This window comes from Notechis scutatus, chromosome Z (assembly GCF_049901735.1).
Source record: "Notechis scutatus isolate UNSWTSFEM ecotype Mainland chromosome Z, rNotScu1.2, whole genome shotgun sequence".
Lineage (NCBI taxonomy): Eukaryota > Metazoa > Chordata > Lepidosauria > Squamata > Elapidae > Notechis > Notechis scutatus.
The window spans coordinates 57,248,779-57,276,554 of record NC_142025.1 but is presented as its reverse complement, the minus strand read 5'-3'; the positions used below and the strand labels follow the sequence as shown (position 1 = coordinate 57,276,554).

At 40.6% G+C, this 27,776-nt stretch overlaps 1 protein-coding gene across 4 annotated transcripts in view; it reads left to right on the top strand.

Moving 5' to 3' along the window:
* The window catches only part of TOPBP1 (DNA topoisomerase II binding protein 1), a 141,168-nt gene that overhangs the window by 42,633 nt on the left and 70,759 nt on the right, over positions 1-27,776 (top strand). For 2 of the 4 annotated variants that reach the window (XM_026678507.2, XM_087945255.1), the window contains one exon: positions 19,235-19,408. The exons of the other annotated variants lie outside the window; for them this stretch is intronic. In XM_026678507.2, coding sequence (XP_026534292.1) covers positions 19,235-19,408 — 174 coding nt within the window. The remainder of the gene's footprint in view (positions 1-19,234; positions 19,409-27,776) is intronic. 4 annotated transcript variants of the gene reach the window in all.

Genomic DNA, 27,776 nt, shown 5'->3' with positions numbered 1-27,776 from the left:
CCCTCCTCCCCCCGTTTCTTATGGCAGCCAAAAGATGCAAAGCAATAGTAGAAGATCTTGAAGGCTGACACTCGGCTTGCTTCAGAACTCTCATCAATGTGGTTTGTTTTGGTTTTCTGTTTGTCTCATTATTTACTTTTGTGACTTTAAACTGCCTAATAAAACAGTGAAGTTAAGTTGAAGGCTTTACCGGACTTTAATATATGTTTTGGGTTTTGGGTTATTTTGAGAGACTACAGGTCATCACACACAGTTATAAATATAATCTATATTATTTACACAGGGAAATTTACCAAAAAAAGTGTTAGAATGTCAGGGTATTACTACTTACTCAAATATATTTAGCATTCTGTTATTCAATCTTCAATCTTCAATATTAATTCTTAAATCAGTATCATATATGAATATTGTATATATTGTATACATACATACATACATACATACACACATACATACATACATATTACGTATATTTACAGAGCTTACAACTTTCTTTACTCAGCAATTCTCTGTCTTTTCAAGATGTCTTCTTTTAAAATGCACAGTCACTGTGGTTCGTCGCTTTCACTTTCCCGCTGCATTTCCTTCATAGTCCTCTCCATGGCTGATCTCTCTTTCTCAGTAACCACCAACAATCAAAAGTTATTCTCCATCAAGCTTTTCTCTCCTATCCATTCCACTGTCCACAAATACAGGAAAAAACACCTTCTCTCCTTTCTCCCCGTCTATCTCCTATCAGTCTCTTAGCGCTGTTATTCAGTCACTCAGTCCACCATAAAAGCTCCTACCGCCAAATCCGCCACCTGCTTCTGTCTCTCGGTTCAGAGCCTCTCTCTTATTTCACTGCAACAGATCTTTTTTATATAGGTACTTTCCTTTTGTCTTACTCTGCACCATTACTCGCGTTGCTTTCCAATCTTTGCTTCCACCAATGATCGGTCAGGCAGCCACGTCTCTAGATCAAATCATGGAGACTGATCTCTTTCGCGCTGGTTTTTGGGACTTCTTAAAGCATCAGGAAGTCGCAGCTCTCCCCGATACCTCCGAATCTTCTCCTCTCTATTGCCGGCCCCTCAAGGATCCGGCTTCACCCCTAGGGGATACCGATCGCAAAGCCTATTCAGAACAGAGCTCCGTTCCCCTGCACAGCATCAACGTTACACCACAACTGGAAGTCTCAAATCATACTTTAATTACATATTTAATATTATAAATCATCACTAGAACACTATAATGATTTGCAGAATTTTAGATAATGCCTAGCATTAGTTCCATACTTTCTTTAATATCAACAGAAGAATTCAGGAATGCCTTCAAACATCCAAGTTGAGCTTTTAAGCAGCTGTGGCTATTTCATCTTCAATTTGCAGCCTTTCGTTCAATGACTATTCAAAGTTACAGCAGCACTGAGAAAAGCGATTTATGATTCCTTTTCATACTTAACAGTTGAAGTATCTCCATGCTCCCATGATCAAACTTCGGACGCTTGACAACTGGCATGTATTTATGATGGTTGCAGTGTTCCTATATTATGTGATCACCCTTTAATGACCCTCACAAGCAAAATCAATGGGAAAGACAGATTCACTTAACAGCCATGTTATTAAGTTAGCTGCAATGATCCATTTAATTGTAGCAAGAAAGACTGTAAAATAGGGCAAAACTCACTTAACAACTGTCTTGCTTAACAACAGAAATGTTGCGCTCAATTGTGGTCATAATTTGAGGACAACCAATCCTCAAATTATGACCACAGCCAGCCTCAAATGTAATTGAGTGCATTTCACCACAATTTAATATGTAGGAAATTGGAATAATTTGCTAATATTTGCCTATTTCATAGTAATTATGTAACTTCTTAATATCCTTGAGGACTTATAACTTAATAGGAACTCTGGCCCTAGGTTTGATTATGACTTTTCTTATTCTTTTTTTAAAAAGTTTTTTTCAATAAACATTTTTGAATACAGCATTTTGTCCAAGTATACTGTTTATAAGAAACAAAAACCATAGCTAATTCTATAAAAATATCTTCCCATTTACTTATAATAGTACTAATAATATAATAACACAGAAACACATTTTTTCTTTATGTTTAATTCATTCATATTTTTTAGTGTTTGTAGTGAATTTGTGTGGGCACGTGAGCCCCAGCCAAACTAACCACTGCACATGTGTGTGCCTCCCAGCTGATTTTCGGTCCGTTTGAGGCCTCCCAGAGGCTCAGGGGAAGCCTCTGCAGCCTCAGGAGGCCGAAAAATGGGCCTTCTGGAAATACCGTTTTTTGACCTCCAAAGGCTGCAGAAGCTTCCCTCGAGTGCCTAGGAGGGCGAAAACGGCTTTGCCTGGGCTCCAGAGGCCCTCTGGAGGCTGAAAATGGGCACTTCCGGGATTTCCAGAAGGCCCATTTTTTGCCCTCCCAAGGCTTCAGAGGCTTACCTCGAGCCTCCGGGAGGGTGAAAAAGGCCTCAGTTGGGAGGTGCGTGCATGCATAGTGCAGGTAAGGAAGCGGTGGGTGTTGCACACACATGCACAGGGGGGATGGGGGGCATTGCATTGTGGGTGTCGGCATGTGCACTTTCGGAAGACCACAACAAAAATGTTCACCATCACTGTTATTGTCAGCTGGTGCTCCATTTTCTCAGATTCAGAATAAAGTCAGCTGGTGCTCCATTCAAAATCCAAGAAAGAAATACTTAGACTCCTTTAATCAGAGAAAATATATATTTTACTGGAAATCAAGTGGTAGCAACAAAAGAATTCTGAATCTGAGAAAATGGGCGCGTAAATCACATATACAAAGTAATGGCAACATTCCCACCCCCAATAGCTCAATTGGCTCATCCAATTAAAAGTTGTGTATATCATCATGTGGGCATCTCCAGGTGGTGATGAGGCTTCTGTCCGTTGACCTTGACATAGTTTGATAAAGGGTTGCAGCTGCGCATAGCATAGGATAGAAACCTAAGCAAGAATGTACCCCCCCCCCCAGTTTATACAGTTCTGGTTTGTAACACCTCCAGCTCACTTCCCATAACCATTCCTCCCTCCTCCCCCCATTACTTATTACAGCCGAAAGATGCAAAACAAAGGGAGAAAATCTTGAAGGCTGACATTTATATACCATCTGTTTTTAATAAAAACATTCATTTTTCTTCCTCTAACTTCTACCCCTTGTCTCTAACCACTCATAGAATCTACTCCATATCAAATAATATTCTGAGTCTTCTTTTTCTTTTCTTTTTAAAGTTAATCTGTCCATCTCAGCCCATTCTAGGATTTTCGTGATTACCTCGTCATCTGATGAGGTATTCTCATTTTTCCAGAATTTTGCATAATTAATCCTTGCTGCTGTCAGTATATGTAAAACTAAGTATGCGATTCCTTTATCATAACCCTCTGGAATTATGCCCAGCAGGTATACTTCTGTTTTCCAGTCTTATCTTCTGTTTGGTTATTTTTTCTAGCCAGCTCTCTATTTTCTCCCAATATTGTTTTGCTTTGGTGCAAGTCCACCACATATGATAGTAAGTTGGTTATGATTGTATTTCCAACATTTTGCAGACAAATTACTGAACATTTTTGCCAATCTTGCTAGTGGTAAATGCCACTTGTAAAATATTTTATATAAGTTTTATTTACTTATATGCTGAAGCCATCATCAATTTATAGTTCTTGTTCCGTAGTTTTTGCCACTTCGCTAATTCTATATTATAACCAAAACAATTTGTCCAAACAACTATTGTTTCTTTGACTTGCTCCTTCTCCATTTTATATGTCAATAGATATGACATATAAAATGTGCTTTTTATAAATATAATACTAAAATATATGGACTTTGGCAAAAAATTTATACATACGATATAATATGCTTTCTTTATCAGTTTTTCGTCTGTACCCGTTAGTATCTGATCAGTGCTATTGGTTCTTTATTTAGACCCCATGCTTTTTTTTTTTTACAAAACTTTATTAAGTAGATTATTAAAAACATTAAACCTGGTGTAATCATCCCAACAATCCTGGTTGTCACACATTTTATGGCATAAGATACATACTTTAAATACATGTACACATTTATATAGCTATATATTTCTATGGTATTTCCCAGTTTTAGTCATCCGTTCTGCCACCCCTATTCTCTTTTGATTTAAGATCCTTCCTTTTTTCCTACCATTGAAAAAATTTATCCCATATTTTATAGTATTCTATCTCATCCTTATCTTTCATTTCCCAAGTTAATTTGTCCACCTCAGCACATGACCATATCTTTTATATTACGTCATTTTCATCGGGAATTTCTTTGTTTTTCCAAGTAGGAAAAACTCTTGTTTGAATTCTATTTTATGACCTAGCATCTCCTCAATCCATTTCTGGATTTTCTGCCAAAACTCCTGTTATAGTTCGCCGGCAGCAGGTACAGACGGCAGATGTCTCTGATAGTGAGGACTCAGACGAGGAGCCTGCATGTGATGCAGGGAGGGGACCAGGACTATCAGAGAGTGGGGTGCTGCCTTTGGAGCTTGTGGAGTCTGGCAGCAGTGATGCAGAGGACCCTGGGGAGCCTGTGCCCAGTGCACATGCGCACAGGGATCCTCGAAGAAAAGAGCAGCTGAAGCAGCAAGGGCGACTCGGGAGTATGGCTGGAAGGTGATGGCCCCTTCCATAAGGGATAAAAACCAGCCTTCGAGGATGTGTTCTTTGCAGGAAGCAAAGAAGTTCTTTAGACTCATAGTCCTTGTTGAAGCCCTGTGAACTCCAGTTTATTTTTGAAACTTATCGGTTGATATTTATCAGTAATTAGACTATCTCAGACAATTAGGTTCAAATGACTCTTGGCTAGGAATGCACAGAATTCCCAGTGCTGCATTAAAAAAGTTTTGCTTTTATACACAGTTTGTGTTCGTTTAATTTGAGCAAGGCTTGGGTTCCTGCCCAAATGAAACAAACCTTGACTGCGAGATGGAACAGCTTCGGGCAGAGAACACTCACTTACAACAGCAGCTGATCTTGTTAGTTCATCAGTTAGGCCAGCTCCAGGCTCTTGCTATTCCACCTCCTCCTCGAAGGAAATGCCTGGTTGCCATGCCTGATAAGTTTGATGGCAACCAGGCTATGTTTCCAGTGTTTTTGAAACAGTGCCAGCTATTTATTAGCTTGAGAGCAGTTCACTTTCCCACTGACTGGGATAAAGTGAGGTTTATAATTAGTTTGCTCTCCGGCTTTGCAGCTCGCTGAGCCACACCTTTATTGGTGCAGGATAATCATTCGTTGAATGACTTCAGGGGGGTTTGTGACCATCTCTGTTTGATGTACGAGGACCCCATCAAGACACAGACTACTGCCCATCAATTGAAGGAACTGCAGCAGGGCCGGCAATCCCTGCAGGAATATGTCAGTGAGTTCCGGCTGCTTAGCCAGATTTGGACTGGAATGAGGCTGCACTTATGGACGTGTTCTAGGATGGGTTGTCGGACGAGTTGCAGGACGAGCTGGTTCAGGTGAATTGTCCAACAACCCTCAACACGCTGATTCATCTGTGCCTGAGGATCGATGCCCACCTGCAGAGACACCTGCAGAGACGGAACTGTTGCCGTACTTCCCAGGAGATTCCTGTGGCACCTGTTGTGCGTGAGACCCTGGCTCAGGAGCCCATGGACCTAGGCCCCGCCTGTCGGTGACGGAGTACTATAGATGGTGTGCAGAGGGGTTATGTTTATATTGTGTGGAACCTAGGCACCTGGCTGCTTCATGCCCCAAGTAGCAACGAGGGGCGTCAGCCCTGGTGCCTGCTCCCCAGACACAGAAAACCCTATCGGTCCCTGTGCCTGTTCCCCGGATACAGAAAACCCTGTCGGGAAATGACCAGATCCCAATCTAGGGGAGACCCTGGGTCGGGCGCGCACCAGCCTTGAGTCATGCCCAATGGACGTGGATTCCGAACCCCCCTCAGCATTTGATCCTGGCGGCACAAGTTTTTCTGGCCTGTAGTCCACAGGGGATTCTGGCGCATGCCCTGGTCGATTCTGGCACCACCACGAACTTCATGGATATAGCATTTGCAGCCCAGTATGCAGTCCCTCAGTGTCCAGTAGATCCTCCAATGCTTGTAGAGATCATGGATGGCCGGGTACTTTTGTCTGGGCCTATCAAGGCCGCCACCCAACCCTTGCACCTGACCATCGGCTCGCATGAGGAGGCTATCCAGTTCTACATCACTTCCAGCCTGCATTTCTCCATGGTCTTGGGCTTGGCGTGGCTCCGGACTCACAATCCCCAGATCTACTGGTGCCGGAACATGATCACATTCCCGAGCTTGCAATGCATGAACCACACCCGTCAAGTCTGCGCAGGGCAGTTGCTGAGTCCACCCGAGGAGTCCGTGCCTTTGGAACTCGTGGACTTTGCGGACGTGTTCATCGAGCAGGAGGCGGACCAATTTCCCCCGCAGCAGCCTTATGATTGTCCCATTTATTTGTTGCTGGATGCGCCCCTTCCCATGGGCCACTTGTATTCAATGTCGAATCTGGAGTTGGTCGCGTTGTGGGACTTTTTGGACAAGAACCTTGCTCGGGGTTTTATCCAGCTCTCGTCGCCGCCACTGTCTGCCCCAGTCCTGTTTGTAAAAAAGAAGACTGGCAACTTGAGGCTTTGTGATTACTTAAATGCCATCATGGTGCACAATCGGTATCCTCTGCCTTTAATTCTGGAAATGATGGATTGGCTCCGGGAGGCTACCATGTTCACCAAGTTGGACCTGTGCAGGGCATATAATTTGGTGCAGATCCAGCCCGGAGATGAGTGGAAGATGGCATTCAGTACCAGGTACGGTCATTTTGAATACATGGTCATGCTGTTTGGGTTGACCAATGTTCCGACTGTCTTCCAACATTTTATGAATGACATTTTCCGGGACCTCTTAGATCAATTTGTTGTAGTTTACCTCGATGACATTTTGATCTATTCCAACTCGAGGGAAAGTCACCTGCACCACCTATGCCTGGTTCTGCAATGGCTCCGGAAGAACCGCTAGTATGCCAAGTTGGAGAAGTGCCAGTTCTTCCAGTCCATCATTGAGTTCCTGGGGCATTGCATCTCTCCTGAGGGTATTTCGATGGAGCCGAGGAAGGTCGAGTCACTGCTCAGTTGGCAACCTCCCCGGCGAGTGAAGGATGTCCAGCAACTCCTCGGGTTTGCCAACTATTATCGGACCTTCATCCCCAGCTTCGCTTCCCTGACCACGCCCCTCACTTGGCTCCTCCAGAAAAAAATCCCGTTCTGGTGGAGTGCTCCTGAGCAGCAGGCGTTCCAGGCCTTGAAGCAGGACTTCATGAAGGAGCCAATCCTGAAACATGCCGATCCATACTGTCCGTTCGTAGATGTGTCCAATGTGGTGGTTGGTGCAGTTCTCCTCCAGGCTCACGCATCTGGTGGTACCCTCTTCCCTTGCGCGTATTATTTGAGGAAGCTCAATTCTTCCGAGCGCAATTATATCATCTGGGAGAAGGAGCTACTGGCCATTAAGGCGGCATTTGAGGCTTGGAGGCATCATTTGGAGGGGGTGATGTGTCATGCCCCTGTCAGAATATAATTCCGAGGGGGATGCCGAGCAGCTGACAGATTGGGAGTGTGGTTCTATTGGCTGTGGAAGAAATTGGGGAAGGGCACAATCCGGCTGGGCAGAGCAGGAGAGAGGTAGAGCATGGCAGAGGGAATTCAGTGGATGATCCATGCCCACCTCTCTTCATCCTAGACCACGCAGGGAGGAATGGAGAAGGGAGCAACATGCGTGGTTTACAGAGGAGGAAAGGGCCCTGATTCCCATCATTAGCTGCAGCTGGGAACACAGTGTTTAAAAAGGGAGTTTGCGCACAGCAACTTATTGGAAACAAATTGTCTATTATCTTGTTTTGTAGTGGCTTATCTGGGTTCCTGGTGTCTTCCCAGCTGTATGTGTTTTGTTGGTCTTTTTTTTTTTTTTTTAAACAAGTTTTATTAATTTTCAAAACACACAAGTCATCATTTTCCATTACATGTTTAAACCTTTTTCCATTATAAATTTAACAAGTCAGGTAAACTATAATTCTATTTTAAACCATTTCCATATAAACATACAAAAACCTCTTATCCAATTTCCCTTTATTTCTCTTCACTCTTATTCAATTTTATTATTATTATTTCATCTGCTTCTTTCTGACTTAGTTACCATTATTCTCATTCTGTATTTCTACAAGGTTTTATTAATTTCCCCCCCCAAAAAACAACATAATCACACCACACACAAAACATATAAAAGATCTTTTTGGAAAGTAACTTGGACCCAGGTATCTCTCTTTTCATGGACTTCAATTATATTCAGGCTCATCTTACATATCATTACTTATTTTATTTACCATTCTAAGTCTTCTATATTAACTTCTCCACATATTTCACTCTTCTTGATTCTATCTTAATTAATCATCTTAATTTGAGTCATTATATTTATATCTTTTGTCCATTCTCTATTATACCTTTGTCTCATTCCTTTTAAAAAGAAAGAAATTTCTCCTGAAATCACTAATCAGAGTATGATGCCTTTCTATCTCCCCACTAAATTAATCAAATTAATCTTTAAAATATCCAATCCGATTTTGCTTGGTACATTCTAACTGAATAATACATCTAAAACAATTAAATACATAGTTAAGCAATAGATTAAAATATTAAAATATTAAAAACAAAATACTATAATGAAGGTTTTATAATAACATCAATACCATAATCTTAATAAACTCTTTAATTAAAGTTTAATATTCTAAATCTCCCCTCATATTTTCAAACCAATCATTATTAACATTCCAACATTTTAATCTCTTATCAACTCTCAAGCCATTTAAATTTTCTATTTCTGATACAATACTACAATATCATCTTATGTACCTTGCAAAATCTCTTTGAAGAAATTATACTTATCCTTTATCTCTAAAAAAAATTTCTTTTTTCTCATTTAATTTCAAAACTTTGTAACTTTTCTCCACCTTTTCCCTTTCTTTCCTCCCCCAACAAACCTTTCTAGCCCCCCTTCTAGCCCCCCTTCTTCTAGCCTCTGCCTTACTGGCTTCCCTTCTCTGTCGCATTCCTCTTCCCTTTTGTTTACCATCCTTATATTGATTTTGCACTTTGTTTTTCCCTTTCTTAAATGTTTTTTTAAATCTTAAGTCCTTTATTTCTCTTCTTTTTCCTCTTCCTTCCCTCTTGGTCGAGTTCTGAGATTTATTAAAGATGGCTTCCTTTCTTTGTTCTTCTTCTGCTGTCTTCATCTGTTGCAATGTTTGTTGATAATTAATAAGCGCCATTTCTAAAAAAAGGAAGGCTTCTTTCAAACCAGCTTTCCCATTTTGTTTTGCTTGCTCATAGTCTTTTCTCAGTTCCTCGATGGAAGAAGCCATTATAAATCTTTTCTTTTCTTTTCTCTTACAACAGCCAGAATATTCCAAAGGAAAAATAAGACAATCCCAAAGTTCTCAGTCAGTCCAAACCAAGACAGAGTTCCCACTCTCTCCTCCTGGGGTAGTATCAATTAAAGAAAAGGAAAGTCCAAATCTGTTTCTTAAAGTCTTATTACAATATATTTTAGTCTTTCAATCCTTAAGGCATCTCCTCCAACAAAGTCTTAGCATACAAATATTTTTTTTTTAAGTCCCCTCTTTTCCCACTCACCGCTTAGAGCCAGTTTTCACCTAAAAAAAATAGGTTTCTTAATGTTCACTTTTTATTCCGTAAAAAAAGAGGGTAAGCTATCCTTTCAGCACCATTAAACTGCTGCTTTTTTCCTCTTCTCGAAGGTATCATTCAGAAAGTCATACTTTTCAGGAATTTTGTTAAATATGTCTTAGAGTCCTAGGAACCAAGAAAACTTTCTCCTCTCAAGCACTTTCTCCACTTCCTCCTGCGCATTCTTACCCGGCTGCCAGCTTCTTTGTGGCGGCCATTACGGACCGCCGCTGCACCGTCCTGGGAAAAGGGGGTTCTGCCGGCCGGGAGGGGTCTGCAACACCCCCAAACCCTTCTCCGGATCCCCTACCTTCAGCTGCCCCTGCAGGGGCAGCTCGTAGCCCGCTGGTCGGAGCCCCAAAAACGGCTAGCGCGGCAGGGATCGCGCAGCTCGCAAATCCCTGCCGCTTGCGAAGCCGACAAACCGGAAAATCCCTGTTTTGTTGGTCTTTGAAGTCTACAATTCCTTATCATGCCCTGTCCAGTTAATTGCTGCAGCGTGGTTTGTGTGGATTTTTATTTACAAGTTTATATGTACTTTGTTTTCGGACTGAATTTCCTCCACTTAAAGACTGTTCTTGGGAGAGTTTTTTCTCCAGCTGAAAGTAACTGGACATTGGGGGCAAAGTTAGAGGTATTAAAGGGACTTTTCTTACTTATGTGACTGTGTTGCCTTTGTGCCATGCCCCAGGTCGTCACTGGATATGGCTAATGTTATTTTGTTATTTCTTTCCCATAAAGTTTCCCAATTATCCAAATTGATACCATAACCAAAAATATTTGCCCATGCCAACATCATTTCTTTTACCTGCTCCTCTACCAGCTTAAAATCTAATAAATATAAATTTTTCTCATCAATTTATTCTCTGTACCGAGTAATATTTTATCCAATATTGTAGGTTGTCTACTAATCCCCCATTCTTTCCTGTCTTGGCCATACCTTGACTATACCCATCATTCCAATTCTATCCCTTAGTCTTTCAATTCCTGTCTTGATTTTAATCCTCCTGCTTCATTTATAATCCCTTTGTATGTAATAGCTTTCCCTTGGTTAAAGAAATTTGGATGGACTAAAGCCAAACTAGGGTTTCTACATATATTTGTTTTTTAATTTTATTCCATACCAAAAGTAATGCCTATCTAATCTAGTGTCATTGGAAATACCTGTGTGCATCATGTCTGCCATACCATAAGAAAGCATGCCAGGCTAGTTGAAGATTATGTCCTTCCAATGCTAACAATCTTCTATTTTCTAATGTTATCCAATCTTTTATCCAAGTTAAAGATTTTGCCTGATAGTATATTTTCCAATCTGGGAAATATACCTCTCCATATTTTTCAATTTCCCCTATCAGTTTTGGACCTGATTCTATTGGTTCTTCTAATATGAAAACTAGGTCATCAGCAAAGGCTTGCAATTTATATTTTTCTTTTTAACTTCCATTCCTTTTATCTCCGGGTCCTGTCTAATGTTTCTGATTAAAACTTCTAAAGTTAAAATAAATAATAAAGGAGATAGCGGACAGTCTTGTCTCGTTCCCTTTTTTATATTGAAGCTTTCTGTCACATCTCCATTCACCGTCACCTTGGCTTTCTGTCGTGTATAGATTGCCTTTATCGTATGTATACATTTTTTTTGCCAAAGTTTATATATTTTAGTTGTTGCAGCATAAATTGCCCGTTGATATTATCAAACGCTTTCTGGGCGTCCACAAAAATTAAAGCTAGTTATTTTTCATTGTGCTTTTGATAATACTCTAGTGCAGTGGTTCACAAAGTGGGCGGTACTACCCCCTGGGGGGGGTGGGATGCCTTAGGGGGGTACTAAGAGGCAAGGGGGCCAGCAGGGGGGTGGTAAGAGGCAGCAGGGGGCATTCAAGGCGCCAGCCCCACAGGCTCATCCCGCTCCGGAGCTGGCGTCAAATGTTGCCGCGGCGGCACATTGGGAAAGTAGAGCAAAGCCAGAGTGGTTTTGCTCTACTTTCCCAGCGTGCCGCCATCGCTGCATTCGAGGCACTGGCTCCACAGCTCACCCCATTGAGCCCCTTGCACCGCTCTGGTGCAACAGTCAATGGCATCCGTGGATCACGTGGGGGAGGCAGAGGAAGGGGGGCTTTGACCACATGCCCAATATCCAGGATCCCGCTCAGCCAAGCCCGCCTCTCTTTGTAGTTGCCATGCCTGACAGCAAGTTCACAGGCTGCCCCTCCCGCCAGGGATCAGCCTTCCAAGCTGTCTCCCCCTCCCGGGACACTCATGTCATAGAGGGCGGTGCTGTTCCCTCCTTCCTGGAGCTGGTACAGGGCAAAGAATCACAAAAGCTTCTGGGCTGTGCACAAGAAAGGACACACATGTCAAGGCAATTCAACAACATAAAATAAAGAAATACAAATAAAACTAATCAACAAGAATCGGCAAAGCATTTCTGATTAAATTCTACTCACTTCTAGAATCCAGTCAGAGATGCTTTGCTGATTCTAGTCCAATACTCTGCTCCAGCAGGGTTAGAAGGGAGTGTGTGTGTGTGTATGTGTATGCGTGGCTGTCAAAACTCCAAAAACAAGTAGCTCTGGGGAGGTCAGTCATAAATTAGAATACTGTCACCTGGCCATGCCCACCCAGTCACATGACCACCAAACCACACCTACCTGGTCATGTGACCAGCAAGCCATGCCCACCCAGTCACATGACCAGCAAGCCACGCCCTCAAATTAGGCCACACCCACAGAAATTTGAATCCCACCCCTGGGTGTGGGGCACTGAGAATGAGTTTGTACCACCAAGGGGGCGGTGGACTGAAAAGGTTTGGGAACCACTGCTCTAGTGTATTCAGAATTATTCTAACATTTCTAATTTGTCTTATGCAGGAACCTATTCTGATCCAAACGCATAAACTTGATTAGGATTCTCTTTAATCTTTCCGCAATCACTGAGGCAAATATTTTATAATCTGCATTTAATAACGAAATTGATCTGTAGTTCTTTATTTGTGATGAGTCTGAATCTTTTTTTGGTATTAATGTGATGTTGACCTCTGTCCAATTATCTGGTATTTTGGCTTCTAATAGAGCTTCATTGTACATCTCTAGCATTGGCAGGCTCAAAGTTTCTTGCAGTTCTTTGTATATTTCTACTGGAAGACCATCTAGGCCTGGGGTTTTATTGCTTTTTTGTCTTTTAATCGCTTTTGTTAGTTCTGCCATTGATATTCTTTCATTCGGTCTTTTCTTCATTGTTTCTGAAATCTTTGGTAGGTTAGCCTTTTCCAAAGAGCTTGTTATTTTTTCTTCTGCTATTTTTTCATATTCGTATAGCTTCCTATAGAAATCATATATTATTTCTTTCTTCTTCTCCATTTGGCATTGCAGAGTATCTCCCTCATCCTGCAGGTTGTCTATCCAGTTCCTTTCTTTTTTTTCCTTTAATCTATATGCTAACCACCTTCCAGGTTTATTAGCATTTTTTTAAAAAAAATGTTTTGTCCTTTTTATTTGTTGTGCCTACTCATCATTTCCTATAATATTTAGCTTTTGTTTAATCAGCTCCATTTGGCTTCTCAGGTCTTCTCTATCTTGTGGGGTTTTTTTGCAGCTCTATTTCAACTCTTTTCTATTCTACTAAGATCTTTTGATTCTGTTTCCTTTTCTTGTTTTTTTTAATCATATATGTTATAGCTAATCCTCTAATAACTGCTTTTGCTGTATCCCACACATTTTGTAATGAGGTATATTCTTTCCTATTTTCTTTGGGGAAAAAACCATTTTTTCCATCATCCATATGAATTCTTTGTCCTTTATTATGAATTGGTTTAGAGTCCATCCTTCTTTGCTCTTTCCAGCTAATTTTAATTGGATTGTGGTCAGCCCATAAATTTGCCACTATATTTCTTGTACATTTCTATTCATTTCCGGAGTCATCCAAATCATGTCTATTCTAGACCAAGATTGATGTACATTGGAATAAAATGTTTACTGCTTTGTCCCAGGGTTCATTGCTCTCCAAGTGTCTTGTAGCGATAGTTTATCATTTTAGAAAGGTTTCTAGATAGGGCTCTTCTTGTTTTTTGTTTTGTTTTTTACTACTTTTACAGTCCAGTTTTGTGTCAGCTATTGTGTTAAAGTCTCCAATAATACAAATGTTCTCGTATTCTGTGTTGAGTATCTTTTTGTGAAGTTTTTTTTTTTAAATTCCTCTTGTCCTTCATTTGATGCATATATGGCAACCAAGAGTGTCTGTTTTTGGTGTAAAGTCACTTTCAGCATCAAGATTCTCCTTCATCTTTGTAAATTTGTTTACAATTCATTGTCTCTCTCACATATATTACCCCTCTCTTTTTTTCTGCTGTGATAGTACAATAGTTTTCCCAATTTGGAGTATTCCAATAGTTTATAGTGTTGCTGGTTAATATGTACTTCATGGTTAATATGTACTTCTTGAAGCGAAATTATATCCAATTTTAATCTTTGTAGCTTCAGAAATATCTTTTTTCCTTTTCATGGGGGGATTGAGCCCATTTATATTAACTGACATCATCACCTTTACTTCATCCTGCATTGTTTTATTTATGTCTAGGTCTTATACTCCTAGTTATTCTCATTTATCTCGGTTCTTTAGCTATTGCTCCTTCTCGTTCTGGGCGTTCTCTTTTCTTTTTTTCACTTTCCACTTGCTGTATATGATTTATTTACTTACTGAATTTATATTGCCACCTATTCGCCCATGGCAACTCAAGGCGGCTTACAGAATGTAAAATCATATTTTTTTAAAATAACAATAAAAAATAACAAAAAGAATCAAATAAATTAATAAAGTACAATATGAAAAAAATAAATCGCTCCCCCCCCCCAACTCCCACCCCGCTCCAACAACTACAGATCACATGAGCCATTTGATGGGCTCCATCCCGCTCTGTGAGTCTATTCTATGCCTTTTTTCCTGCCAGGTGACTAGAATCCCATCAGGTATCAGCCCACCTAAAGTTTATGTTATTTTTACTCAACTTTGTCATAAAAAAAAGATACTGTTTTCTAAGTTTCCTTACTCTCCTTGGGATCTGTTTTAATACAACCAATTGTTTCCCTTTATATTCTAATAGTTCATCTCTTGCTTTATTCAATATCTCGTCCCTTATTGATTTTTTTTAGGAACCTGACATGCACTTCCCTGGGAAGGTTGTATCTTCTTGCGTAGTTTGTATAGATCCTATAAGTCTCTTCGATTTTCTTTTCCATATCTTGCCTATCTGTTCCTAGCGCTTTTGCCAACAGTTCTTCCATTATCACCGATAGATCTTCTCCTTTCTCCTCTACTATGTTTTGAAATCTTAAATAATGGGCAGCTTTTTCTGTCTCTAGCATTATCACTGTATTCTCTAACTCCCTGTTTGCTTGAGTCAATTTGTAGTTTATATTTTCTGTTTTTTTCCTCTGCTAGTTCTGTTTTTTCTTCAACTTTCTGAATTCTTTGTTTTTTATTAACATTTGCTGAAAGTTTTCCAATTTTGCATCAATATTTTGGATTTTCTCCTTCATCTCTCCTGTGTCATTTCTCATCTTCCCTATATCTTTCCTTATTTCATTGTGGCTTATAGACATAGATTTCTATATCGCCTGAAGCATCGTTAGTACCTCTTTTGGGGATGTATTTGATTTTTCCAGCAGTAGCATGCTTTTGTTCGATCTCTGATTAGAAGGGTTTGAAGATGTAGATGACGGATTAGACAATGCCTTCTTTCCTATTTTAGTTATGTTTGAGGTTGACATTTCCGTTTCTTGTGCTAATTTACTTTTTCCCCCTATCTTCTATTTGCAGCTACTGATTGCTATTTCCACCACTCCTACTGTCCACCAAAATAAAGCACCACCCCAGAAATTTGCTCTTTATATTATCCCAACACATTAAATACCCCACAAGTTCAATACAAATAGCCCTTATATCCAAAGATGGGAGATCATAGGACAGCTGTAGCACTTCTTCAACAGTCCATCTCCAATGGCTTAGTGTCTTGATATCTCAAAACCTCGTGTATCGAAACAAATCCAAAACAGTTAAATTTTGTAATCCAACAGGCTCACCGCAACCCCAGCCTTAGGTCTTCCCTCTACAAAATCAGTATCCACTTTTATGTTTTTTTTTTAGTTTTCTCTATTAATATTTGTATTCCTTAGGGCCCGCTGTATCCCCAATCTTCAACCAATTAGTTCTTTATCTTATTGTGTCCTTTATAATCCACCAAAGTCAAAGGAAAAGAAGAGGAAAGAAAAAAAAAGATTTGTTCTATATCACGCTTCCAGTCTTGCTTTCCCACAACAATAACGGCACACTCTATAATTATCTTCTAGCACCAGATGTTGTAATCCTTCACTTCAAGTACAGTCAATTCACTTCAGGATATTCCTTCTTTTTTTTAACAAATTTTATTGATTTTCAAAAACAAACACAAACAAAACATAAAACATAAAAACATAAAATATCTTTTTTGAAAGCAGCTTGATACATCTCTTCGTACAGACACAAATTCAAATTCATGCTCATTTTATATACCATTCCATATCTTATTGCCATTCTACATTTTATAGCTTCTCCCTTCTAACTTTCTTAGTTTTATTTTATTTATCTCATCTCAGTTCAAATCATTATACATATTCTTTGTCTGTCCTGTTTTCAGCTGTCTATTATCTTTTCTCATTAAACAAAATTTATCCTGTAATCACTGATTGGAGTATGATGCCTTTATCTCTTTCCCCTAAATTTATAACACTTAGTATAATACATAACTTCCATTTGGATTCTGCATAGTACATTCTAAAGTTACACACTATATTTTAAAAAGAGAAAAAAATATAAATATATAATATAATTAAAACAACAATCCATACCAATTCAAATCTATCATTAATATTAATATTCATTTAAATCTTAAACATTTTACACATTACTTTTCAAATAAGTATCATACTTCTATGGGAACACTTATAAACTTTCCATAATTATTTCCCCCACTTCACTTGTATTTTAAAACATTGTGTCATTAAAATGTTCCCATTCCTTCTTAATTCAATTCTCTCATTTATTTCATTTCCTTTCTTTTGTTCGCAAAGTTTCACTGAATTACACTAAATATTTTATCCCACTTTTTAATCACATGTTGTTTCCAATTTTCTAACATTATTTCTAATGCAAATATAACAATACAATCTTATGTACCTTTGCAGAATCACTTTTCAGTTAAGTTTTTACCCATTATCTCTAAATAAGTTCTGTTTCTTTACATCTTGCTCCACACCTTTGAAGTTTCTCTTCCCTTCCTTCCTCCCTTGCTTCTTCTCTCTGCCCTTTTTACCCCCTTGTCTCTCCACCTCCATTTCCCTCTTCTGTATTCCCCCTTTCTGTTGCTTTCTAACATTATATCCACTTTTCACCTTATTTTTCCCTTTTTTGGTTGTTTTTTTAGATCTTAAAGTTTCCATTTTTTTCCCCTCCTTTCCCCTTTCTTCCCCAAGTAAAGTTACTTGTTCGTTAAAGATGGCTTCTTCTTTATCCCAATCCTCTTGTTGCGCAGTTCTTTCTTGTAGTTTCTCGTAGGTACAGATCGCCATTTCTAAGAATTGAAAAAGAGAGCCAAGAGAGTCCTTCCCTTCTTGTTCCTCTTTGTATTTTTTAAATTCCATTTTCAGTTCATCCACAAGAGATGCCATTGTAAAAATTTTTTTTTTCAAACAACCACCCAAGTGTTTTTAGTCATTCAGATATAATTTCCAAAAGTCCCAAAGTCACCAAGCAATCCAGATACACACAAGCTATTTCTTTTGACACTTTCTTCTTTTTTCACTTTCTCTTCCTGGGGTTACTGTTTAGTTGCAAAATTCCAGTTAAAATGTATCTTTTAGAAGTCTTGTTAGGATTTAAACAGATTCTTTTAAATTCTAGGCAGTCTCCTCCTTCCGAATCCTACTCTTATTCTTTTCCTCTCCCTTCCCACTTACAGCAAGAAAAAAAAGTTTTATTTTTTTTAGTGTTCAGAAATCCTTATTATCCCCTTGACATTTAATTATCCAGTTTAATCACCTATTAATGCCAAAGCGGGTTTTTCTGATTTCTCATTCCTTTCTGTTCGCTGTCAACGTTAGGAAGGAGAGTGAAAAAAAAACTTTCCCTTTTCGCTTTCATTCGCCGCTTCTGAATCTTCCTTGGGAACGATGTATCTTTTTAAAAAATTTAAATTCCAGGATACCTTGGTTGTTGCTTCTTATCCCGGTCAGCCAAAACTTTCACTTCTTAACTTCCTCCTGCACTTTCTTTTCCAGCTGAGTGCTTCTTTGAGGCGGCCATTTCTGACTGCCGCTCTTACCACCTTCGGAAAAGGGAGTTTAGGCAACTGAGGAGGAGAGGTGCGACTCCCCTCAACCCTGCCAGGTCTCCCCTGTCTTCACCACCTCTACGGGGTGGCTTAGCCCCGAAGCCGGCTGGCTCGGGGCACTCCAGCAGCGAGCGCAGGCAGAAACCGTGCACGATCGCGAATTCCTGCCTGCCGCCAAAGCGCTACAAACTGGAACCAACGGATATTCCTTATATATTTATATTCCAGCTTTGGCCAGTAGTTGGCAGCCTTACTTCTTCTTCGCTTTAAAGAAAAATATCCGAAAGAAGATGTTACAAAAAGAAAAAAGAAAAGAGAGGAGGAAAAAGAATCTTGACTGCTTATAGCCAGAAAAAGTTCTTGAACAGCTCAAAAGTAATACCTCAGGCATGAAATCAGTCCAGACTCTCTCTTCAAATTAAGAACTTCACTTTTACTTCCAGCTGATAGGCGCTCAGCTCCACATTTTCTCTCACCACCTCTGGAAGGGAAAAGAATGGTAATTCCCTCACTGCTTCTATCTGGAGTCTCCCTTCTTCACTCAGGTATTTGGTGAATTAGCTTAGTTTTATTCAGGGTAGAAGTCAAGTATTCCTTACCCGATCAAAAACACTGTTTCTTTTCCGCTTTTCCCCCCTGTGCTTGCTGTTCCGGCTGTCAGAGCTCAGGTTGGGCCATTGATGGCCGTCTTCTTCTCCTGTTCAGAAGGTTTCCTCAGGATCCAGCTACGTGAACTGCCGTTCACTTGTGATCAACCGGTACCCTTCCTTATTGCCACCTCTACGAGGCGACATTTGGCTCCCCAGGAGCCTCCAGGTCGGCAGAAATCAGCTGAATCTTACAGAGCTCCACAAGCTACAGTTGTCACGCTCCATCGACAAAACCGGAAGCCGCCAGATTTTCTTAATCTTGTGGGTAGCTTAATTTGGTGCCAATAAAACTAACAGATTTCATTTGGTCTGGATAAAAAGTAATCTTTGTTAAATCTAATACATTATGATATGACTTGATTGGATATTTTACATAATTAGAAGAATAAAATAAAACTTTTATTTATTAGATTACTTTATGAGAAACATTTTGAGAATACAATTATTGATGCCTTTTTTTATACCTATCCTCTAGGATGCTTTGGCAGTTTTGGAAACTCCAGGTGGTCCTAACCAGGAAAACACAAATCTAAGTACTCCTCTTTCAGAAGTCATAGGCAGGAACTTAAAACTAGCTTTGGCCAACAGCACACGTCAAACAGTTGCTATCACTGCCAGTCCACAGCTAAAAACTCCATGTTGGCAAAGGGTGAGCTTAGCATTTAGTTTCATTATACAAGTATGGAATGAAACTTTATTAATTCTTTGCAATTTGTTATTTCCTGAAGTGGCATTCATTTTATTGTGGAAATAAGTGTACCTCTTCAAATATAATTTTTATTAAGAATTTTAATTAGAATAATAAATACTAATAAAAACCAAATGGAAAAAGAGAATGGAAAGAAAGAATAAAATAGTCTATAATATATAAAAAAGAAATATATAAAGAAGTGACTTCAAATTTTTTTTATGACAAAGAAAAACTAATTATTAATGCTTTAACCCCTATAAGGTGATATAAATATATCTTTATCTTATATCCCATCCCTTATACATAAAGAAATCCATAAGGTATCAGCCTTTGAATTCCTATATCAGCAATCAGCAAAAAGTCTATAAAGCAGGGGTGTCAAACTCGATTTCATTGAGGGCCACATCAGGTTTATGTTTGACCTCGAAGGGCCAGGAGTGGGGCTGGGTGTCTGGCCAAGGGGACCTGATAGCACTCTGCCAGTCAAAACTAGACATGGGGGTTAATTGCTTTGTGATACCCAGATCCAGTGAGCAAGGGGTGTAAAGTACCCAGAAAATACACTTTTGTTTGGTTATGAAGAAATATCCCCAAAGTCAGATGGAGACTAAATGTAGACTGACTTTTAGTTACACACTTTCCCAGCAAACAGCAAATGTTGAAGCTCCTGGTAAAGAGGATTCATTTTAGGATGAGTAACCACAGTTTGCATGTTGGAGGTTTCTAAAGGAATGCTGGGAAACTCTGTATTTTAAAAAGCATTTGAGGGAGGGATGCAGAATAGCCCTTCTCTTCCTGAGGCTGTAGAGATCCGACGCTAATCAAAACACTTTTTGTGAAGCAACTGATCAACACTGACAGGGTAAACCACTCAGTACAGGAGTGTCAAACTCAAATGTCATTGAGGGCCACATCAGGATTGTGTTTGACCTCGGAGGGCTAGGGGCGGGGCATTCCTGGGGGTGTTGCCATGGTGGGCATGGCACAGGACTTGTGGGGGGGCACCTGTGGTGGCCAAGTGCAAAGGCAGGACTTCCCTGAGACACTCACAGGTAATCCTCAAATTACGAATGTAACAGAGCTTGCCAATTACATTCGTAATGCGAGGATTCATTTGATTAAATCACATTAAATGAATATGATCACTCCCTGCTTTCCCCAGTGCATTTGTTAATTAAATGCGCAGATCATTAAATGCACATGAAGTATCTCAGAGTGAGGAAGAGCATGCAGGGCTAGTTTCTGAGTAAAAGACTTTGACTTGGGGCCATGTGGCCAGTAGGCCTCTCGTAGTAGAAAAGGCCTCCTGCTTCAGGACAGGTTCAGGGATTGAGGCAGCAGCTCCATGGGCTTCAGAATAAAAGACTTTGACTTCTCTGCCAAGTGGGTCAGCCTCTTCTGGAGCTCTTCCAAAAGTAAGTATAGTAAAGCCATGGGAAATAGGGTGGGGAGGGCCAGATGTGACCCATGGAGGTTCCATTTCAGCCTGTAACAGGCCAGAGGATGCATCTGGAGGCCCAAACGGAGCATCGGAGGGCTGGACCTGGCCCACAGAGGCCCCATTTCGGCCAGCAACGGGCCAAGGAAGGTATCCAGAGGCCCCTGCATCCTGTTTTGGCTGGCCGAGTGCTGCAGTAGTCTGTCCAGGCCAAAAATGGGCTGTGCGGGGGGGCGCTAGCAGAGATACTGCAGGCTGGTCCTTTTCTATTTCCAGGCTGGCTCTGTGGGCCAGATCTAAATGCCTTGGATTTGATACCCCTGGGATAAAGCATAATTTAAGAGAAAACATCTTACAATTAAAGATTAAAACTCTTAGAAGTACTGAAAAAGTACAGGTTGTAAACTTAGTTTGTTCAAGGTTAAAATAAGATGTTTTGTTGCAATTTTCCAGTAATCCTTTATAGCAAGGATATCAAACTCAAGGCCCATGGGCCTTCTAACTTTGCAAGATCTTTTTCCCCTGAGAAGTTGGGAGGTCTGATTGCACTTTTTTTTTTTTTAAAAAAAAAGGTAGTTTCATGGTCTTTCGTTGCCCTGCATGCAGGAGAATGTGGAAAGCAGGCTAGTGAAGGAATTGTGGTTGTTCTGAGGTGGGGTGAGGATTTTACACTTTTGATTGCTCTGGGGTGGAGTGAAGATTTTGCATTATGTTTACTCTGGGATGGAATGGGGTGAGTGAGGATTTTGAATTATGATTGCTCTGGGTGGAGTGGGAGTGAGGATTTTGCATTATGATTATTCTGGGGTGGAGTGGGGGGTGAGGATTTTGCATTATGATATTGCTCTGGGGTGGAGTGGGAATGAGGATTTTGCATTATGATTGCTCATAAGTAAGTAAGAACCAGTAAAAAAGGAATGGAAAAATCCCTCTGTTGATCAGCGTTTTTTCAGTCATGGCAAGTTTAAGATGGGTGAACTTCCTGCTGCCTGGGAAATTCTGGGATTGAAGTCCATGCATCTTAAAGTAGCCAAAATTGAGAAGCATAGGTCTAGACTAGAGTTTAGGATGTTCCATTCCTGTTTTATTTAGACTTTGGTGCAATTAAATAAATCACTTGTGGTTTTTCTTAAAAATAGTGATAAATGCGATATGAACTAGTACTGGACTTTTTGTGAAAAACTGAAATTAAAAGTTGATCTTGGGCTTTGATGATTAGATATGGGATTATGGAAATAATGTAGACAAATTTTAATCTTGGAGCAAGAGGTTGATATGTACCAAAGAAAGTTGGAAGTCATTCTTTTTCGGTTTTCTTTCTTTTCCTCTTTCTTTCTTACACTTTCACTCTTTTTTCCCGAGCCTTTTCTTTTTTTCAAATCTGTTTTTTATTTGTTTATCCCTTAGCTTCGTATATTTTTTTTTGTATGAAGGATCAAAGACTCAGCCATTATAATTCTACATTCCTTGTTTACAGAAATCATATCAAAATTTAGAATGAAATCCACTGGGAGCCATCTCATATAAGGCAGGCTCTAAGTCTCTCTAACCCAGGGGAGTCAAACTCAATTTCATTGAGGGCCGCATCAGGATTGTGTTTGAAATCAGGCGGATGGGATGGGTGTGGGCAGGATGAGCATGGCCAGCTTGATGTTGCTTGTGTTGGGGGCACCTGTGGTGTCAAAGTGCTGAGGCAGGACTTTCCTCAGACCCTCCCTCCCTCTCATTATAATATAAAGTGGCTTTCCAGAGCTCCATTTTAGTTGGCAAAGGCACCACGGACCGGTCCTTTGCTGGTTCCAGGATGCCCCTGCAGGCCAGATCTAAGCACCCAGAGGGCCAGATCTGGCCCACAGACCTTGAGTTTGACAGTTAAAGCAGTGATGCTTTAACCAAAAAGTGTTTATCGATAGAAGAGAATATTTGTAACCCAAAGTTGAACTGTGGGGGTCCTTGGTGGCCTCTGAGCTTGATGGTTTTCTTGAAGATGTTTCATTATCAAACTAGGTAACATCAGTACTAGAAGGGAGTGGAGTTTGCTTTTATTTTCAGATAATAATGCAGGGGTGTCAAACTCAAGGCCCATGGGGTGCTTAGATCTAGCCTGTGGGGCCGGCCTGGAAATAACAAAGGACCAGCCTGCAATGCCTCTAGTAGCGCCTATTGATGGCCCGTTTTTGGCCTGGGTAGCTTCCTGCAGCACTCTGCTGGCAAAAACGGGTCATGGGGGGTCTCCAAAGGCCTTCCATGGCCCATTGTTGGCCAAAATGGAGCTTCCGTGGGCTGAGTCCAGCCCTTCGAGACTCTGTTTGGGCTTCTGGAGGGCCTCCCCAGGCATAATATAGGCCGAAATGGAGCCTCTGTGGGCTGCATCCGGCCCTCCCCACCCCATTACCATGGCTTTACTATACTTACTTTTCAAAGAGCTCCAGGAGAGGCTGACCAACGTGGCAGAGAAGCCAAAGCCTTTTATTCAGAAACCCATGAAGCTGTAAGAATGTGAGATGTAAGGAAAATAGATTTTCCCTATCTGAATAAAATACCGCCTTCTGTGCCATGAGGGCCTGCACGCTTAGTTTGGGCCCAGTCTCACCAGTGACAAGCAGTCTCCTGCTTGCTTCTGATTGGCTAGTTTGAATGAGCAGCTTCAAGAATTGGAACGTGGCAGCCAATCAAAAAGGGGCTTGCAGTTCAGCCCAATGAGACAATGGAAACAAGCTCCTCATTGATTGGCTGCTGCTGCTGCCTCAATCCCTGAAGCAGGAGGCTGCTGTGCCCTCGTCCAAGCTTTTTCTACTACCAGAGGCCTGCTGGCCACATGGCCCCAAGGCAAAGTCTTTTACTCAGAAGCTGGTGAAAATGTTTTCCTTAGATTTCATGTTCTTACAGCTTCACCATCATCTGAATAAAACACTTTGGTTTCTCTGCCACTGGATCAGTCTCTTCTGGAGCTCTGGAGATGTTCAAAAAGTAAGTAATCCATGGGAAATGGGGTGAGCAGCAGTAAGTGCTAACTGGGAAGCTAGCAAAAAAGGCCCAGTCTGTGGAGACCTGATGGAACAGGATGGGGGGGAAGCAATTGTGGGGACCACAGGGGATCATGTGGTATCTCTGGATGGGGGGAGGCCTTGGATGGCCTGCTGCAGCACTAGGCCCTGCATGCTCTTCCTCACTCTGAGATACGTCATGTGCATTTAATAACCTGCGCATTCGATTAACAAATGCACTGGGGAAAGCAGGGAGTGATCATGTTCATTTAATGTTATTCAATCAAATGAATCCTTGGGTTACAAATGTAATTGGCAGGCTCTATTTCATTTGTAACTTGAGGATTATCTGTATAATGAGAGTGAAGGAGGGTCTCAGGGAAGTCTGCCTTAGCACTTGGCCATCGCAGGTGTCCTCCCACATCCTGTGCCATGCCCACTATGGCCATGCCCTTGGCCATGCACTGCCCCCAGCCCAACCCTGGTGCAGCCCCGAAATTGAGTTTGGCACCCCTGCAGCGTTCTTTTTAAAACCATTCTCTTGTCCTCTCATCTTTAGTTCCACATTCCATACTTTTATTTTATCAGATAAATTTTGTTCCACTTATGTGGAACAATTATGTCATTATGTCATTCTTTTATATATAGTCTATTCGTACTGTGTTTCTCAGAAAAAATGACCCACCCCAATAATAAGTCAATCCTAAGTTTTGGGGGGAGCTAATATTACCTCTACCCTGAAAATAAGCCCAGGGGATGGGCATGGCTGGCATGAGTGGTGGCGTGGGCATGGGGGGGAGGCAACTGTTCGGCTGCAGAGAGGAGCAAAAGTCATTCTGCGCTGAAGCAGAGGCATTCCGAGCCTCTGCGTCTCCCAAGATTGCAACGCTGAAGGTTCGGAATGGAGCCTTCAGCATTGCAATCCTGGGAGACACTGAAGACTCGGAGTGAAGTCGTTTTCATAAAAGGCAGGAAAATGGGGAGGGGAATTTTTCTGCCTGTTATCCATTCCTCTTGGTGCAAGACCTTGTAAGGCTTGTTGTGGTATTGCACTCATGAATGGCAGCACCTCCGTGAGCTTCATCACACCGGTGCAGCTGGCATCCTCCTATGAGTGTCTATGCCAGTGCATCCAAACTGGCAGCGATGCCGGCGCTCACACACACAATGGCACAGCAATCTTTGCAGGGTCGTGCTTGAAGAGGCTGTGCCAATGTCATGAACCTCACAGTAATGCCGGCGCTTGCATGTGCAACGCTACAACAAGCCTTGCAGGGTCCTGGGATATGCTGAAGGCTTGGAGTGTTGCCATTGTTGCGAAAGGCAGGAAAATGGGGAGGGAGAGGGAGCTTGAGGAATGGGTGGCAGGCAGGAAATTCCCCTCCCCATTTTCCTGCCATTTTCCAAAAAGCCTCCATTCCGAATGCTGAAGTTTTGCAATAGAGGCTTTTTGGAGAACGAGAGGAAAATGTGGAGGAAGAATTTTCCTGCCTGCCATTCTTCCCTCAGCCTGTGCTAAGCTTGAGGAATAACTTATTTCAACCCTACAGAAACGGCCTGGTAGACAGGCAAGGGTGCATGTGGGGCGTTCCTTTTGGCCACCAAACAAGCAGCTTGGGTAGGTGAGGTGCATGGGGGGAATTAAGACACCTCTCAAAAAGATGGCCTAGCCTTTTTTTCTGGTGTCTAAGAAAATAAGACCCTGTCTTATTTTCTAAGAAACACGGTAGAAGTAGACATCATTATTGATAGTGCTGCTATTGTAGTTACTAATTTTTGGCTTCGTTTTTTCAAAGATTTTCTTTAATAATTTGGATTTCATAATGTTCTATATCATTCCCTGTGTTAATTGATATCAGACTTAATTTTTTTTTCTGCTTAAAATCTCCCCTCTACTGCCTAATTTCTAAATAATCACTTGTCTTTTGACTTGCAATCAGAATAAGTCTGTCACAAGTTTTTTTATAATTAGTTCCAAAATCTTATAGTAAAAGTCTTCCAAATTTATCTGGATCCTTATTCCATTTATAACTTTCTTAAATCAAAATTGTTGAGGCATTCCCCGTTAGGAGAATGAGTGCACTCAGGGAAACGTAGTGAAAGTGGTGAGGAATAACGCACAACCAGCATACAAATACACTGAATAGTAAAATGTAGATTTTACTTCCTGTAAACGGGTAAACAAAGTCCAACAAACAGTCCAAATCATACACGGTTAAAGCAGGTAGCATTCAATACAATCAGTCCAGGAATAATCCAAAAATGAAGTCCAGTTTGATAAACAAAATTCAGTAAACGGAGTTTGCTAACAGTTTGCAAGACTCACAGAAATCCAAGCAGAACGACGATCAGGCAAAAGGCAACAAGGAAATGCAAGAAGAGAACAAACCAAGTTTCTGGCTCCATCTTATGGCCGTCGGAGGAATCTCAGCCAATCACAATTACAGCACTCTCTTAAAGATACAACAGTATTAAATAACTATCTTGGTTTATATATTGCCAACCCAACTGTTAGGTGACTATCATTCCTAACAAAAATCTTTTGTATCTTTTTGCTCTTTACTTCAAACCCTTTAATTTCTAAGCTTTTAATCAATTTTTCTTTTAAGAGACAAAGATAAATTCACCCCATGAAGACTTTTTAAACCTGTCATTCCGATAGGTTAATAACTCTAATAACTTGGAACATGGGAATGACCTTGGGGAAGAGGGGAAAGGAATGCTGCCTAGGACACAATCAGACAAGAGAGGGATCCCCAATGGCTTAACGGTCATCCACTTAGCAATGACCCACCCTCAGGGGTCAAACAGTTAAAAATGGCAGAGGGAAATTTTGTACTTTTAGACTTGAAAGGTTGTTAATATAGCTTTACAATAAAATAACTCATCTAGTTGTCTGTCCTGTCTGGTTTACCTGGAATTGCTGATATAGATTTAGAATAGCTAATAGGCAATTTCTGAAGACAATTAGACTTATAATTTAATTGGGGTAACTGCTAATATCCTGACAGTGAGGTGTCCTTTAAAAGACTCTGCCATAGTGTGAGCAAAATGGGTCCAATACTTAGAAATGGAATACCACTGTCCTGTAATCTTGTGAGGAGTAACTGTCTGGAGCACATCTCCCATCCATTTATTAATTGGAGAGGAACTCACTGGCTCCTTAGTTTTTGCTGTAGTTATCAGCTCTGCTTTTGCAGAACTTTTCAGTTTGCCATACCTTCACTGGAAATCTCAGAAGTAAGCATAGACATAGAACTGGGAAAAGAAAAATATAATTTATTATGGAGGCTTTTTTAGATTTGTGCTGACCTGATGTATGGAGCTTCAGCTTGCATAATTACACATTTTTTTGCTATATTGCTGAAATTTTTGTGTTGGAGAAGTGTTAGTAATTTTCAAACCTTTGAATCATTATAATCTTTGAGTCATGTAGGGCAGGTTTTTTTAAAAGTAAATCTTTATTGCATCATAATATGAACTGAATGGGCAACATTGTGTATGCTTCAATGATCTGAGGGTGTGACATCACTTTGTAATGTCATTTAAAAATAAAACCAAGGATTTTTTTATCCTTAATTATACCTGAATTGAAATTAGCGGAGCTTAGTTATGAAAAATAACAAGGCAGTTCTTGTTAAGAATTCTGAAATTAGTGAAGGATGCTCTTGAGACATTTCAAAAATGTATATGTAAACCACATAGTGTAAGATTTTACATTCTGATGAGTGATTTAGGAATGGGGCCTCTCCATTCTGAGGATCCAATTCATTTTATTACTAGCCTTTTTCTTAAGGGCAGTCTTCCTCAAGAGGAGCTTACTCTTTCACCAAAAGAAAGAATTTAGAGTAACTGATAGCTAGTTATATGATACTACTGACACAAGACTTGAGTTTTATTT